Source organism: Centroberyx gerrardi, chromosome 11 (assembly GCF_048128805.1).
Source record: "Centroberyx gerrardi isolate f3 chromosome 11, fCenGer3.hap1.cur.20231027, whole genome shotgun sequence".
Classification (NCBI taxonomy): domain Eukaryota; kingdom Metazoa; phylum Chordata; class Actinopteri; order Beryciformes; family Berycidae; genus Centroberyx; species Centroberyx gerrardi.
In genome coordinates this window covers 25,073,305-25,090,540 of record NC_136007.1, presented here as the reverse complement: position 1 = coordinate 25,090,540, position 17,236 = coordinate 25,073,305, and the positions used below count along the sequence as shown (strand labels likewise).

The 17,236-nt window shown below is 44.8% G+C and overlaps 1 protein-coding gene across 1 annotated transcript in view; it reads left to right on the top strand.

The window, feature by feature from the left end:
* The window catches only part of arhgap32b (Rho GTPase activating protein 32b), a 104,522-nt gene extending 88,436 nt beyond the window's left edge, over positions 1–16,086 (top strand). The window contains exons 14-25 of the mRNA XM_071906168.2: positions 2,289–2,438; positions 5,231–5,333; positions 6,192–6,336; positions 7,035–7,117; positions 7,441–7,548; positions 7,937–8,082; positions 8,230–8,431; positions 9,141–9,286; positions 9,432–9,506; positions 9,633–10,445; positions 10,819–11,480; positions 12,192–16,086. Of these exons, the coding sequence (XP_071762269.2) occupies positions 2,289–2,438; positions 5,231–5,333; positions 6,192–6,336; positions 7,035–7,117; positions 7,441–7,548; positions 7,937–8,082; positions 8,230–8,431; positions 9,141–9,286; positions 9,432–9,506; positions 9,633–10,445; positions 10,819–11,480; positions 12,192–14,498 (4,940 nt within the window). The 3' untranslated portion in view covers positions 14,499–16,086. The remainder of the gene's footprint in view (positions 1–2,288; positions 2,439–5,230; positions 5,334–6,191; positions 6,337–7,034; positions 7,118–7,440; positions 7,549–7,936; positions 8,083–8,229; positions 8,432–9,140; positions 9,287–9,431; positions 9,507–9,632; positions 10,446–10,818; positions 11,481–12,191) is intronic.
* Positions 16,087–17,236: the final 1,150 nt, after the last annotated feature.

Below are 17,236 nucleotides of genomic sequence, written 5' to 3'. Positions count from 1 at the left end.
GGTCATTTGGGGTAGCCCTGTTTAATAATGATGTTCATAACAGCTCATTTCTGTGGTTCATATAGGACCAGGCTACATAAGTCTCTTCTTTAATTTCATCACAATATCGTCACCTCTGACAAATCGTAGCCTAAAGAGTTAAAAAACTGTCTTAATGCTTTTTTGTTCCACCAAATAAACAGTGCAGCTGTAACTTTCTGTAACTCTGCTTGTTTTGTTTTGGGAGATAGGGGATGGTAAGCAGTGGCCTACTTCTAGTTGTATTGCAACGCAATGAGAAAGGCACAGCTTGGCTCCACAGACAGCAAAGAGAAAGTGTATCTCTCCAAAGACTAGTATACGTATCAGCCTGCATGACTCCATTTAGCCTATTTAAATTAATCTTAAATGCCTAATCCCTAAATGCAACTTGTGTATTCCTGTGTATTTGGTTTTGTCTTTCAAATCCATATGAGGTGCTACGCAAATATGAAGATGTCAAGTCTGGGAAACGCATGAGAGAAGTGGAATGGTTGTGATTGAGACTGCGTTTATAATCAGTTCAAAGAATGTGCCCTGGAATTTAAAAAAAACTGATGGGCCACAGCAGTTTTTCCACTTCACTCTGAGGCACCTCAGAAAGGAGACGTTAGTGAGTTTTGCAAGATTTATTGAAGTTCCAGGTGTTCGTGTGGGTAAGAGACTGACAGAATACCATCATCACAGATTGGATTGGGAAATAAAGTTGTCAGTATTGTCCTTAATAGAAAACTGAGTGAGACTGTGGCACTTTCAACTTGAATGTGTCAGATTTCAGGAGCATATGGCTAGTTGGTGTGGAAGATTTGGAAAGCATAGTTGCGCAGTGGAGGACTGCGAACTGAATCAAGAAGAGGGAAAGTTGTCGGACAAAGTCGTTGTGAAGGGCAACATGATACAAGTTCACTAAAGTGTCTGCAAATGATTAAAGAGACGACTAGAAAAGGTGAGATCTTCACTGCTTCAGATTCCTAAAGTAGTGAAAAGAGCTGAGGGCAGATCAGAGACATCAGCAAGAGAACAGAGAAAACAAAGGATGAGAGAGGATCAGTATGTTCTTAGATTCTTTGAGATTTCTTGTTTTTATTTCAAAAGTTATAAGCTGTGCAATGAAGGTTGAAAAGCTCAGAGGACAGAGAGGGTCATGGATGCTGCAGCTAAGAGTTTGATATTCATGGTTTAGCAGGGAAAGATCGCTATCAGGACCAGCAGGACCTGGTTAGCCTAGTTAACCCTCTTCCACAGACAGAGGGATTTGTTGCATCTCATACCCACTGGTCTGAATATTAGAACGTAGTTTGATAGTGAATTTAGTATGTAAGTGAAGTGGAATCATTTGTTTTTTCCCCCTACAATTAGCCTCTTTGTTCAATAACCCCTAGAAAGCAGCAATTCAAATATATATCATCTAGTCTGACACAGATTTAGAAGGAGAGGAAGGCATTAGCGCATTTAATTACAAAATACGTTTAGGAAAGACTAGTGCGCTGTGATAATGAATTGGGCAGTTGGTGAAAAAGTTGGTTTGAAGCAGTCTAGAGTGACCAATACCAAGACTGATTGGTGGCTTATAGGTGCTGTCCTCAATGTTCAGTTTAAGGGAAATTAGAGTTTTGTTGAGGCAAGTTCCTTTCACTCGCACAACAGTGGCTAGGCAGCAGCAAGTGAGCTGACCTGGTGGGGGAAAAATGCTCTGCCTACAATCTCACTAGTGAACAAATGTTTGGTGTCTAAATGCAGACTTTTTTATTTTTATTCACTTGATAGCTTTTCCACATCACTCCAAAATGGAGAAAACAACTGGTCTACACTTTAAGAAGCTTAGGACCCTTTTCCAGACACATTATCTGATTAATGTGGTTTTGGTTTTGAACCAAAACCTAGTTTTTTGTTTTGAAGGGGAGCAAAGGATACTGGGTATTGAAGGAGGAGGATTCCTTTGTAGTTGCCAGGGAGGTGGTATTTAAGAGCGAAGCTTATGCTTCAAGGAAACTACACATGCATAATGGAAGGGTTTGCATTAGAATGAGGTTAAAATCCACAATGGGACAAACTTCAGAGGCTCGTATGGGGTTTCATACCAATGCATGGATAGTAGCTCTGCACCTCACAAAGACCTAGTTTGAAAACTGAGTTGCCCCACTTAGAGTAGTAAACAGATGTGTAAGGCTTCTAACAATCATGGTTCATGGTAATCATGGTTTGAACAGCTTTGAGTGTGTGTTTGAGAGTATGATGTTTGACGTTTGTGTCCTTCCTCCCTCCCTCAGTGTCTAAGAAGCACGGGAAACTGATCACATTCTTGCGTACCTTCATGAAGTCGAGGCCCACCAAGCAGAAGCTGAAGCAGCGGGGCATCCTCCGCGAGAGGGTGTTCGGCTGCGACCTGGGAGAACACCTCCTCAACTCAGGCCATGATGGTGAGAAACACAGTCACATGCAGACATAGAAACACCTGTGGTGATTTTCATAAGTAGCAACAAATGCTCACGTCTTATTGCAGGATGTCCAAACTCTTTAAATGTAGGACCACAGGCAGTGATGTAGGGGTAATTAAAAAACGTAGGTGAACTCTGACCTCCAGTCAGTGATAGTCATAAAGCAAGCAGCCACCCATATGAATAGAAATTGATAGATAGATTAATAGGTTAATTTGTGCTTAAAACCCTATCGTCATATAAGTTACTTCAGTTTGCTACTCATTGCTATGCAATGTTTATATGATAAAGATTTAGATGTGTTTACCCTTCACTACATCCCCAGGTGCAACATGGGTGGTGGGCAATGGGCTAAAAAAAAGATCATTTAGAAATGTAAGATGCAGTAGCTTGACATATCCTCTGTCAAATTACGGCTCTGTACATAAGGGAGAGAATGTGCCAGAGATAACATCCAACAAGGTGTGTGTTTAACCTCCGAGTCAAACAAATTTGCATTGGGTGGTTCCTGTGTCATTCAGTCAAATTGTTTAACGTACACCTCAAACGGCAGCTTACATCATGAGCACTTGCCAAACAAAAGTGTTTATTTATGTTAGAGTGAATTGTACTTAGGGCTTTTTTGCAGCTAAATTTAAGAAAGAGAGTCCCTTCACAACTTCTGTTGCTGCTCTGCACCACACACACACACACACACACACACACACACCTGCTGCTTCCTGCCTTCCAACTGGTGAGCTCATGCTTTCTAGCCCAAATCCAAAATGGAAATTCTCAAACCAAACACATACCACACATATAAACACAGGATGGCTTTGTTAGCTCTTTCTTGTTGCAACCAAGATATTAGTTGGAAAGAAATCATTTTTCCACACATACATTTAGCTGCTGCAGGCACAAATTTCACATGGAGGTTTTAGCTATTAGAGGCTTGGTGTCTGGCAGCTGAGCTGATGTGATGCCAGAGTGGGAGGATAATGGTGATTGCATTGTAAGATCAGGCCTAAACAATGTTATTAAGCTACTATTTCCATGAGCTTTGATCGATAACTCGGTCATTTTGAAGGCAACTTGAAAACTCATTAAAGTTATTGAACATATGCTATCTTATGACATAAATGGAATATTCAAATCTTGCTAGGGCATTAATTTACACAGCGTTCACACAGTTGCATCAGAGCTGACCTTTGCCTTCTGCATTGTGTATTCACCTTACACATCCATTGGTAAAAGGGTCAGAGTCCTGTCCATTTAACAGGCTTATGGTAGCGGATCAGTGTGGGGCGTTCTGCATCGTGGTCACACATTCATGGGTGAAGGAGTCAAACCTTGTCCTCTGTAAATCTTGGCTTACCTTGACAAAGAGAGATAAGCCATTCTGTCACACTTTGCGGGGTCAAAGGGTCAAGGCGCTCTGCCTGCTCCAGTGACTTGTGAAGAGTCAAAGGTAACTGTGATGTAGTGGTGAGAGGGTAACACATTTTAACAAACCAAATTAATGATTTTGACTTGTAGCCTCAAAGAGTGTTTTAAAGTAGAGTGCTGAAACTATTACTACTAAATAATCCATGCAGAAATAAAGATTTTTCACATTTTTGTTCACCTTTTGCTGCAGTTTAGTCAATTTTGTTAAATATTTTCCTACAAAAAATCCATACAAACTTAGAAACAGCAATCCCTATAACTAATGACCTTTCTGTACATCACTTAACTAAATGGGGATGAATTTGTGTAGCGTATCTAACAATGATACCATATACATGTACATACACATTATACATCTTTATGATCAGTTAGACCTCATAACAACAAAATATTTTCAAAGTAAGTGAAGACCCTAGAGTGGGTTTATCCACCTCCACTGTCCTGAAGTGTAAATCTCCTCTGCTGGAGAATGCCAGCAGTTTAGTCTCTAGTTCCCTTCGATCTCTCCTCCTTTCCTCCTTCACTATGTGTCGAATTTGTCTGAACAGCTGCTTCGGCGAGGGTCCCACTCTCTGTCACCCTCTGAATGATGTGTGAGCAGTGGGAGGCCTGGGAACCTCCTCATACACATAGACATTCTCTCTTACACACACACACACACACACACACACAGTCCTTATCTCCAGTACACACACTGCTAAATAACATGTCTTTATGATACACGGTCGCTAAGGTTGAATGAAGAAGCGCTGTGTTTTTCAGAGGTTATTCTCGCTTTCTGCGTCTCTCACTCACACACACTTGAGAGTTGTGTGTATATCACTTGCTGTGTCTCTCACAGGCAATAACATGTTATCTGACGATCGGGTTCAGCTAACTGCCAGGTCTGCTGCACTTTTAGCCGGGTGTTTTGTCGTCACGTAGGAACCTGCATCTATATAAAAACAGTTCAGGCAATGGTAAATACATATTTACTGCCACTTGTAAAGGCATATGTACAGAGTTGAAATGTTTCTGCCCTACGATTGTTACTTTTGGAAATGTGGAAATTCCATATTATCATGGTGGAAATGAACTGATTATTTAACCGGCTGGCAGCTTGGAAAGTGCTTTTCCTTCCAAAAACGGCCCAAAAAAAAAAAAAAAAAAGGTTTTCACAAGTCAATATTCGCTCTGAGCTCTGCAGCCTCTTATCTGGAAAGCCCCTGAGCCCTAGCCTGAACGCACGCTACACACACTTCAAAAAGGGAAGCCATCCGATTCTTGACCTTGTAGCGCTCGGCGAACACCGGACAAATATTGACGGAAAGAGATGCGTATGTGATGACATGCTGTTTTTCTGTTCCCAGTACCCCAGGTCCTCAAGAGCTGCACAGAGTTCATCGAGAAGCATGGCGTGGTGGACGGTATCTACCGCCTCTCTGGAATCGCCTCCAATATCCAGAAATTGCGGTAGGACACACATTCGATACAGCGTGTCATTCTTCAAAGCTGGCTCCTTTCACAGGAATGTCCTGTCATAGGTGGAGCTCACAAATCTAATCCTACTTGAGCCCACATCTGAAGACTGATAGCATATGAATTCCATCCAGGATTATTGCCATAGTAAAAGAAAAAAAAACATTATCTTTTGCACGGCCACATGATGATGAGGGTTTACTCCTGTATGCGTGGAAACAGGCATTCCTTGTCAACAATTTTTGCTATCTTACATTGCCCTACTAGGATAAGAACTTGTACTTTGGTTATCAGAACATTTATGGCATTTTTGGCTTGAACAGAGCAAGAGATGTGCGCATATTATGGGAGTTTTGATTGTTGTTGTCTTTTTTTCTTCTATGCAGTGAGTAAGCTGTATGAGGCTTGTACTAGCCAAATGCAAAGGTTTACATGTAGATGTATAGGATTGTGCTCAGAGTATGATTGAGGATTAGGAGGCTTTGAAGGAAGATTCAAAAGGTGCCTTGCATTTCCAAATGCATTTCCAGCCCCTGCTTGTGTGGGGATGAGATCAACACACTTCACTCTTTGTATGTAACCTAAGAAGAGATTACGACAATCTTTGATTTGTTTGAACCTTAGGAAATGGGCAGAATGTTTTTTCAAAGCGTTGTGACGGCACACTGGGAAATACCAATACTTTTGTCTTTTCAAAAACATAATTGAAATGATGCTTTGGGGTTTTCTGTATGTCACGAATCCATCCATCACATGTTCAGCAGTAGTCCAGTGGTGTGTTTGACCCGTTTTCCTTGAGAATGAGTTCACAAGTTGACTCTCTGCCTTTGTTCCCCTCCTCTCTCTCTTCAGGCATGAGTTTGACTCGGAGCAGATCCCCGACCTGACCAAAGATGTGTACATCCAGGACATCCACTGTGTTGGTTCGCTGTGCAAGCTCTACTTCAGGGAGCTGCCCAACCCGCTGCTCACCTACCAGCTCTATGAGAAATTCTCTGTAAGTAAAGCCCTGGCAAGACCACCGACTCCTGCTACACACTCACATATACACTTTAGCCCTCTCTCTCTCACACACCCCTCACTTTCTTACACTAATGTGCGAGTGTAAGTCATTCTACTAAGTATTAAGTCACTGTCATTTTGAGGTTGTTTTGAGTTTCAGTGCTTCGTAATGCCCCAAGGACATTTGTTAACCCCAAAAGACACTGATTGGGCGTGGTTGACAGTATTAATTGTGTCCAAATTCTCCCTTTGACTCCTCTTTACCTATAGGGGTTCTAAGGAACTCTTCACCCTGAGTTTCTTCAACCACTAATAGTTATAGGTCATAGACGCCTCTAAAATAATAGCATTGTACTCGACGCACCCTGTCATTACCAATGCAGCAAACTGCTCTCTGTGTGACTTGGAATAAAAACCTTCTCCAAACACAACAGAGCCGTCCCTGAAGATGGAGTAAATGTTTGCTGGTTGTTATGGCAGCTGAGGACAGGGGGAAGAAAGAGAGGGAGGAAAGAGGAGAGCGTGGCTGCAGACTGATGCTCCCCTCTTGCTCAATGCAGCAGCGTGAGCCCGAGGTGTCAAGTGGACGAGTTGAATGTTGATACACTGATAGATCCCACTATCTATCCCTTCTCTCTCTCTCTCTCTCTCTCTCTCTCTCTCTCCATCTTTCCCTTTCTTCTCATCCTGAAGGACGCTGTATCAGCAGCGACGGACGAGGAGCGACTCATCAAAATCCATGATGTCATCCAGCAGCTTCCTCCGCCGCATTACAGGTCAGTGTGGAGGCACACTGCCCCCCTTTGGCAGCAACAGGAAATGCCAGCAGACGGTCACACACAAAACTAACATCACATCAGTTGTGTCGATCTATTTGGTGTCTATTAGTGTTAACATGAAGAATCTGATGATGATTAATTTAATTTTCTGTCCTTTGTGAGTGTCTACCAAAGGCTAATTTTGAAGTGAAATTGTCATTGTAATTTTAGCTGTTAGTAAAATATCTATGGTCTGGAGAAGCAGCTCCATCAATGACATTAGTCTGCAGATCACTACTGGAAGCCAATTAAAGCTGAATGAATGAATATTTGATTCCTAGGACCCTGGAGTTCCTCATGAGACACCTTTCCCATTTGGCCACATTCAGCTACATCACCAACATGCACAGCAAGAACCTGGCCATCGTCTGGGCTCCCAACCTGCTGAGGTGAGATGAAATCCTGCTCTATAAAATGTTTGTTTATACAGCCATAGCAGTAGATCTTTCCATTTAGTTTGCACAAGCATTGTAGCCTTGCATAGAAGTTTTTTTTTTGCGTATTATATTATTTTTCATTATAGTGTAAATTTACATCCAAAAGTTCTCTGAATTAGATTTAAAGTTTCCATAACTGTCTTTAATAAATTCAAGAACAACTTGCCAAACACAGAACAGCCACAATACTGGGCACTGATCAAGTGAAAGTCAAATGGAGCTAATCTGAAGCCACATGTCAAAAATAATGGATTTTAGAAAATTCTGTAACTCTAAATATAACCACTTAAACAAATTCAAGAGGTAAATTCTAATCAAAGTTAATCCTTTGCCGTCTCAGGTCAAAACAGATTGAGTCGGCGTGCTTCAGCGGCACGGCAGCCTTCATGGAAGTCCGGATCCAGTCGGTGGTGGTGGAGTTCATTCTAAACCACGTGGACGTACTCTTCAGCACCAAACTCAGCTCGCTCATACGAGAGGGAGCAGGTATATGCACCAGACAATTTTCTTTTCTAGTAAATCTAGAGGATTTTTTTTAATTCATAACAAAGAGCTGTTTTCTACATTGTCATCTCCCTAGCCACTGCTCCTTCCAGCCATTATTAATCATTATACCTCCTTCCACATCACCAGGTCACAACTCACTGTCGCGGCCCAAGTCCCTGCTGGTTTCCTCTCCCTCCACTAAGCTGCTGAGTCTGGAGGAGGCCCAGGCCAGGACTCAGGCTCAAATCAACTCGCCCGTCACTGAAGACAGCAAGTACATTGAGGTGGGCGAAGGTCCCGCCGCCCTGCAGGGCAAGTTCCACACCGTCATCGAGTTCCCCACCGAGAGGTTTGTCACTCCTCTTCCTGTCATGTCATTTGATGAAATTATTGGGTGTAATCTGGCTCCAAGTGCATACTGCAGAAGTTGAGGGATCCCAAGTTTCTTTGTGGCGTGGCCTTTCTCACTTGTAAGACTGCAAACGTTGCATTGAGATAGTGACTGTTAGTCCTGTTAGTTCTTCTGTCAAACAAAAGGGACAGACAATGATCTATGATGAATGTATTGAATAGATTCCACATTGGCAACATGATTGAATACAGTTTGTGAGACCGCCAGAAATACTCTGAATTACCTGAAAGGGTAATTTTAGAAATGTTAGGACTTTAAATGCTGTAATGTTTTATCTCATGCTGTGATGGAGTGTTTGCTCATTAAACCCTGCAGGTTATGGTTAATGGTTATTAAGGGGGTTAATTATTGTTATTGTTAGTGTGCATTGTTGTTGTTTTATTGTTATTGCTGCTCTTCTTCTCCTTACTATTATAATTAACAACACTGCCTTCCCATTAACAAAAAATGAAACGCCACTTGTGACAACTATGCTGACTAACAAGATGGAGAGAGGAGCACATATATGTTTGACTACAAATGAGTGATTATTTTTGTCAGTGAGAGTTCTCAGTGGAACATAGGTACATTAAAATTAATCAGAATAAACCAGTTCATGCCTGTCCTGATCCCTGCCTGCTTGTCCACCTCTACTCTTCAATCGCAGGAAGAGGCCTCCCATTAAATCCAAGAAGTCTCCTGTGGGTAGTTGGCGCTCCTTCTTCAACCTGGGCAAGTCTTCCTCCATGTCCAAGCGCAAGCTGCACCGCAACCCCAGCGAGCCCAATGAGCTCAAGGCCATGGCTCTAGCTGGTAAGTCCTCCATCCACCACTGAAAGGAATACAGAGTTTTCTGCTGCTACCAATCATCTTGTGACATGCCAGTTAAGTTGACTGAATACCTTATTTGACAAATCATCAGACTAAATACAAATGCTTTTTTGTTGTCATGTTCCAGGAGGCAGAGGGGACACGGGAACATTAAGATCAGCCAAGAGCGAAGAGTCGCTAACCTCCCTACACAATGTTGAAGGTAATGTTTTGTATTTTCACTCAGTATATCACAAGTGCCATTTTTACAACACAGCTATTTGACCCACTCTTATGCACAGTGTCTCAAGGGATTTGTTTCTGATAATATTGACCTTCACCCCTGCAGGAGAGTCTAAGGTGTACCGTCCTCGGCGGCCACGCTCCAGCAGCGACGCCCTGTCAGCCTCCTTCAACGGCGAGCTGCTGGACAGCCGGCAGCACTGCAACTCCTACGACAACCTGGACGCCACAGAGGACAGCGATGGAGACGACGGGCCCATCTGTGTGCCTGCCCTGATCTCCCCGCCCCGCTCAGCCGGCGAAGACGTAGACCTCAGTCCTCCAGACATCGGCATGGCCTCCCTGGACTTCGACCCCATGTCATTCCAGTGCACCTCCTACTCCTTCCCCCTGGATGACTCACCGGCGGGGGCTGAGGGCTCCACCCTGAAGAGGAGCTGTGGCAGCGTTGTTGGCAAGGCCAATGGCTCTGAGCTCATCTCTCCCTCCTTCCTGGGCAACTTGCCCTGCCCCTTGTTGTCCGCAGACCTCATCCCAGCTGCTGGAGAGAAGGTGGAAAGCAAGAAGCTGACCACCTCCTATTCTTACTCTGATAAACCCACCCAGGCTGTGTCGCCTATTAAATGTGGAAAGTCCACCAGTTTGGCTCCACTGGCCACTTTTTGTACAGAGATGCCTGACAGGAACCCAGCAGGGCAGGTTGTGCCTCCCCAGGGTTTATCTCCTCCCTCAGTACCCCGGGACTCTCCTCCCCTGATGGGCAGTGTGCTGCTGAGGGCAGCCGAGCCATCGCTGAGTGAAGCCTTCCAAATGGAGCTGCACTGTAAGCTCGCTGCCTTCGACAGTGTGGATAATCGAGAGCTGAAGGGAGAAGACAGCATACAGCAAACGCCGGCTGCCAGCAGCCAAGAGCGCCAAGGTAGGTGCAACAATGTCATCCTGTTAATTACATTTGTTTCTAACATGTTTCTCTCTCGTGATCATGTTGTTTTATGATATCTAGATCACAAGGACTTTTTGTTTAAATATGCCATTAAAACAAATGCCTATTTTCTTTCTTGGTTTAGTTTCCCAGGTTCATGCCTTTAACACCTTGCATGGATTTCAGCTCAAAGAAATCTTGTCACACGATGCCCTAGCACCACGCTTAACTTTTCCATCTCTTTCCTACTCTTGAAGAACCTCGAAACCTGCCTGCATTCTGTCATTTCTTTTTCTTCACCTAGTGCTCTCTCGCTTATTCGTTCTTCAACTCCAGATCCCATGTTTGTTTGTTTTTGTCCCCTTCCCAGGAGTCGTAGCTCTGGACTCTCCAAAGGACCCCTCCCCTGGTTCCCTCAGCTCCATGGCCCTCCTTTCTGCCCCTCCACCTCCCCCTCCTAAAAACGCTGCCCGCATGTTGGCCCTGGCCCTCGCTGAGTCCGCCCAGCAGGCCTCCATTCTATCTCAGACCCGTTCCTCTGAGCCCTCCACACCGGTGTCACCTCACCAGCCACAGGTCTCCGACATCTCGGACTCGCCCCTTCCTCCAGTCCCACAGTTCCAGTCACTCTTCGAGGAGGGAACTGGAAGTGGACGTTCCCCAATATCAAATGCCACCACCCCCACCTTCGCCACAGTCTCTTATCCCCCGACTTCCAGCCCTCCGGGCAAACAGCAGCCGCCAGAGTTGACCAGTATGACTACCAAGCTGTCAAACAGTGTCAAGTCCTCCACCACTCCACCTGGAACAAGACAGGAAACCGATACCATCACACCAAACACTCCCCTTTACCAGTGTGCCCCCCTGTCTGGTTCAGCCAGCCAGGTTTCTCCAACCCGGAAAAGTCCAGAGAGGCAGCAGCCTGTTCCGGCTCAGGTCCCAGTCAGTACCAGCTCATCCAGTACCACACCAGCCAGGACCCCCAGTGGCAGCTGCAAGGAGACAGGAGTCTTGTCACAACCTGTTCCTGAGGTAAGTGTTGCACCCCACTCACCCTTTTCACATATATTATGGTTATGATACTATGGTATAAGAATACTGTTCTTCAGTTTTGCAAATAAATGTAGTTTGGTTAAAGTTTAATTGAATTAGTTCAACTGAATGAATTTGAAAACTGAGTCCTCACAGGCAGAAGTGTCACAATGTCGCAATTCTGATTGGTCAACAAACGGCTCCTCTAATTTAAATTAAGTAAACCTGCTGAGTGGAGGCTTTCCAGTTCAAATGCTGCAAACTGGCCTGATTGGAAAGATTTCAGTAATTATTTAGTGAGGGGAGCCAATCAGGACCAAGTCCAGTTGTGATGCATTTAGTACAGTTACAAAGGGTCTGTAAAAACGGGACCTTTAATCACTGAATCAGCAGCTGCAAACTCACAGCTCTTTGCTAACACGCAGATTTTCACCTGGTTGCTTCAGTGCTTTCCTGATGTGCAATTGATACAAACTGCTGTTTTGTGTCTATTAGCATTAGTCTAATAGCTATTGAAATTAAATACTGCCTTGTAAAATCTATCAAATTTATTTATACATTTTATGTACATTTTTTGAAGTGTGTTTATGTGTGTGGGATAGTGTGTGTGAGACCCTCTGTCCTGCTGCAGCAACTCTCAACATGTTCTTTGTAAACTCCCCTTAGTAAATAAGGGCCACAAAACATTCTGTTGTGTTGTTTCACTCCCAGGTCAAAGCGGAGGACACTGCACCACCCCCAACCCTTCCAAAACCCTCGCTGCAGCAGCCTCCGACAGCTCAGCCGCCTAAAAAGCCGTCTGTCTCACTGCCCCAACCTCAAACACAAACTCAGCTGCAAGCCCAGCCTCAAGCTCAGATACAGCCTCATCCTCCAGCACAGCCTCAACCTCAGATGCAGCCTCATCCGCAGTCGCAGCCTCATACACAGTCTCAAACACAAATCCACCCTCAGACGCAAACCCAGCCCTTGCCCCAACCTCAGTCACACTCGAAGGCCAGCGCTAGAGTGGCCCCCACCTCTGCTGAGCCTGTAGAGAAGCCTTGGGAGGCCATAAAGCCGGTACAGCCCTGCACAGAGCCTGCAAAACACCACGACCCGCATGGACCCACACCTCCAATGCCTCCCATCCGCACCCTTGAGAGCAAACTGGCCACAGCAGCGCTCAGCCAAACTGAGGCCTCCTTCCATGTCCTGGGTGAGGGCGCTACGCCTGGCCTTCTGGAGGATGCTCTGCCACACCATCCTCCATCTCCTCGTAAATCTTCCACGCACCAGGCGGCCTACCTGTACCACACTAAAGGAGAGCCGGTCCTAATGGAGTCTCCAGGGGCCGCGTACTACCACCAGAGGCCCATTCCTCTGGGGCCGCAGTCCATGCCGCACCACTACCGGCCGGACAGCGTACCCCCGCACCTCTCCCACGTGTCCAAGTCTGAGCCTCAGATACCTTATAGTGCCCGAGTAGACAACCGCTACAGCACTTTGGGCCCCAGGTCCTACCACCACTCCATGAAGTCCAGGAGCAACTCCAGGAGTGTGTATGTTTCCCCTGGGCCTGGGCACCAAGGTCAGGGCTACAGCCCGATGGACAGAGCCCATGGCTATCCCACCATCCGCAGAGTGCACTCGCTCCACGTACCTTCCACTATCCGCTCAGTGCCCATCCAAAGGACCGAGGTTCCTCCAGACGATGACATGTTCTTTTACCAACGGCCCGTGTACCAGTGCAAGGCCTACCAGCAGCCACCGCAGCAGCCACCGCAGCAGTCCTCACAGGCCGACTACCACGTCACCCAGCTACAGCCTTACTTTGAGAATGGACGGGTCCAGTACCGCTACAGTCCATACTCGGGTCCCAACCCGCTGGAGGCGCCTTACTATGATGTGGACCCTTATGGCACCATCCGCCTCCGGCACTTCCATTCCTATGGCAAAGATGCTGGAGCCAACGTCGGCCGATCGGGAGGGAAGGCGAGTGGGTACCACTACCTCTCTCGCCACGTTCTCCCACCTGGGGCGGAGCACAGCTTCGTGAGCAGGGACATGCCCCCCAGTCACGGGTCCAAGGGAGCTGCTGTTTACTTTGCTTGGGACCCTGAGGAGTCAGAAAGGCTCCGCATGCACTCCATCCGCAGGGAGAGCAGGGCTAGACAGAAGATTAAAGGTCCTGTCCTGTCTCAGTATGACAACGTAGGCTTGTTCACACCAGCAGATATATCAGGCTATGAAACGCTGCACTTGCGCAGTAAATCTGACCCAGGTAAAGCTATACTGGTTGCAGCCGAGAGCAAAGACGGGCGATACCACGCCAGACACCTGGTGTCAGACCCTGATGTCCTCATGTACATGGAGACTGACAAGCACGGCCAGGGCAACGCAATGAGTGACAAGTCGGACGGGCTCATCAAACAAAGTGGCTCCAAGAAATGCCAATCCTCACACTCCCTTCCAGCTACTCTGAGCCACAGTCTTTCCCATCAGCAGGAGAGCAGCCGACATGAGGCCAAGTACGAGTCCGGAGACGACAAGCTCAGCGGGGATGGCAGCAGGTCTAAACACTGGCAGCAAGAGTATCCCAACAAGAGGAACTTCCAACCACGTTACGAGTGCCCCGATCCCGACCACCACCAGAATAAGGTGAAAACGTCTAGCGGCTACCACAGTACAGACGAACAGCCTAGGGAACAACTGGCCCGTTCGAAGCCGGAGCGGTCGCACAGCGTCCGGGAGCAGCAGCACTACAGCCAGGGCAATCCCGACCTGGACAGAGACTACTCCTATCAGAAACACGGCACCAAAGTGGTGCAGTCCCACTATGACAACTTGGACGACTACCACCCAGTACCTCAGCCGCAGGCCCCTGTTCAAAAACGTGGAGGCTCCAGCACCTGCCCCGCCCCTGGATTCACAGTGACCCACGGCAACAGAGCCTACTCCACAGCCTTGGGCCAGGGCGCCTTTATTCAGACTGATTTGGCCATCCAAAGGCCAGAGACCGAAATACGTACAGAATGAAGCGATTTGGGGGAAACGTGTCTTTAGCTGTGTTAAAGAAAGCAGATAATAGACTCTATTGAGCGAAGGTTGAGCAGCCTCTGCAGGACAGTGGACTGTCGTATCACCATTATTTTTGTTCCTCTGTATTTTTATTGAATTGTAAAGAAAATCTCGAGACTTTTTACAGAAAGTACTGAATGTACCTGAAATTATTGTCCAAGAGGTCATATTGTTCTGATTGATTGAGACAGTACCAGTCATAAATGTATATGATATGAAAGACGCAAGGTACATTTAACAGGAACCACGAAAAATGTAAAATATATATATGAATAGAATCACTAGTAAAAAGGGATTTTTAGTTGTTGTTTTTTTTCCTTTTTTTAGGCGAGGCGCTGGGTACAAACAACTGGGATTAAGGTTTGCATTTTAGAAATGCATGTACTCTTTATCTCTTACAGAACAGTTCTGTGTACTTCAATATCCATTGTGTACTTTCTGGATGTCACAGCACAAGTCATTGAAGGAGGAAGTATGTAAGTCATGGCGCCCTCCCTCTACTATACAACTAGGCGGTACAGCGTGTCCACGTTTGTCTTCAAACATCTGTCGATTGGGGTTGAGACCCGAGAGCGAGATGTTAGTTAAGGAGCTGCAATGGGTTACTTTCAATTAATATAGTGGTTATTAATGTCTTATTTACTCTGTGACTGTGCCATTTTTATGTAACTTTGCTATAAACAGATTTCAGTGACTTCTAATGGAATGTTTTGGTACTTGTTTGTTCTTCATTGTAAGAGGGACCAAACAACTTGGCGAAGTCTGGGCTCATCAGAGTATTCTTGCACATGTGGGATTAAGAGGGGAAGATGGATGAATACCTATGATAGCTTCGGATGTGTAAGGTTATTTTTATTTCTTTTCTTTTTTTTTCACCACTTTCGAAGAACTTGCGTGAACTGGAATAACTGAATAAAGTTACCTGAAAACAATGTCTTCTCAAACAACGTGGTGAAGTACATGTTGCCGCTGCTGTGTTGAATTTTTGTGTTGGAAAAGCAAGTTGGTGACGAGCCTTACATTTTGTTCCTACAAACCATATTTTGTTCACTGTTATTGTCACGTTAAGTCCAATGTCATAATGCACAAATATTGTGATATTTTGATTTAAGACCACTCTTTATTTTTGACAGTTCAGGGTTGACAGGCGAGCGTCTGAAGTTATTCAGTTTTGTATCGCCTCATGGGTTCTGAATTCAAAATAGTGAGGAAATGTTATTTTTTTGGAAGAAATGTAGGGCCAATTATTTTCAGGCTGGCAAATAATGGTACCATTCATCCAATATTATTATTATTGGTTGACCACAATGGATGGATTCCAATATGTTTCAATATGTCTAAATCCAGGTTGTACTCTGTAACTGTTTCACTTCTATATCGCTTGCAGGTTTTGCTCCTCTTGCCTTATCTATAGCCCCTACCTTTTCAGATGGGGCATTGAAGTAAGGCGCTGTGTACTTGAATGTGAAAACACTCTTGTCTCAAACTGGAGGTATCTAAAGTTAGATATGAAATAAATAAATAAAACTGTTCAGGAATAGCTATATATCCATGTCTATTAATATGTGCGTGTCACTGATACACTGCTGGTTGGTTCGGTCTAATACTGTGCCCATACTGAGGAATGCACGTTTTGGGGAGGTTATAGTTTATGACAGTGGAAAACATTTCTGGTTCTGCAGTCATAAATCCTTCAAGTATTTAGTCCAAAAATTATCTTAGACAAATATTGTTTGAAACATAGATGAAATGGATCAATTTGTAAAACAAGCAATTCTGGTGTTTGGTGTTTAATTTCCCCATGATCGAAGACATGTACTTCAATAATCCAGGATTACTGCACCTTCCACCAGGATTATTCTATATACAGAATTGATCCTGGGTGTGCCGTTACACCAGTTTCTTCAATTACAGTAAAGTGTCTCCACAATGCACTAAGTTTTCTAGGTTCTGGCCCACAATTTGCAGGTTTTTTCGTGTTTTTCATGCTAGAGCAGCACAGCATTCAATTTTCAAGATGTCATCAACAAAATGTAGAAATAATGTTTTTGTCTGTGGTAAATCATGCCATAACAATCTGGAATTCCAATCACTTTAAGTGGTGGGTATAGTCATTTTCAAACTTTTTCTGCTAGCCTACTGTAGTTCTACAAGCATAAATGTAAGCAACTTCTTAACCCCTATACTGAAGCTTTGTTGTGAATGCCATACCCATGAACTCTACAGTTGCTATAAAGTGCTTTGAGCAAATAAGAGCTTTTTCTACACACTGCTTTTGATAGCAATGTAAATATGTGCTGAAACGGCAACCTTTCTGTATCAGTCTGTGGAACTCTGCATTCAAAGCAGAATTGTTTGCCTCCTTATCATGGGAGGTTTGGGCCACAGCATAATGTGATGGTAGGCAGTGTGTGATTGCACTTCTGTGGATTTCAGGACACAGAATCCAAATATTTACATAGATTACAACTCTACATTGAAATATGGTACAATACGCCAAAAATGAATATGTTCAATATAAGTTGGGGGAAATAACTAGTCATTATGTCCTTTCAGGTAAGGCGGTTATTATAGACTTGCAGTTTCTTGACCTCGATAACTTGTGCTTGGAACTTATAAAACCTGCGGAGAGAGGAATAACGAGCACTACACTGCTTTCCTTCTTTCAGAGTCCATAAAGAGAAAGATTCCTGCTT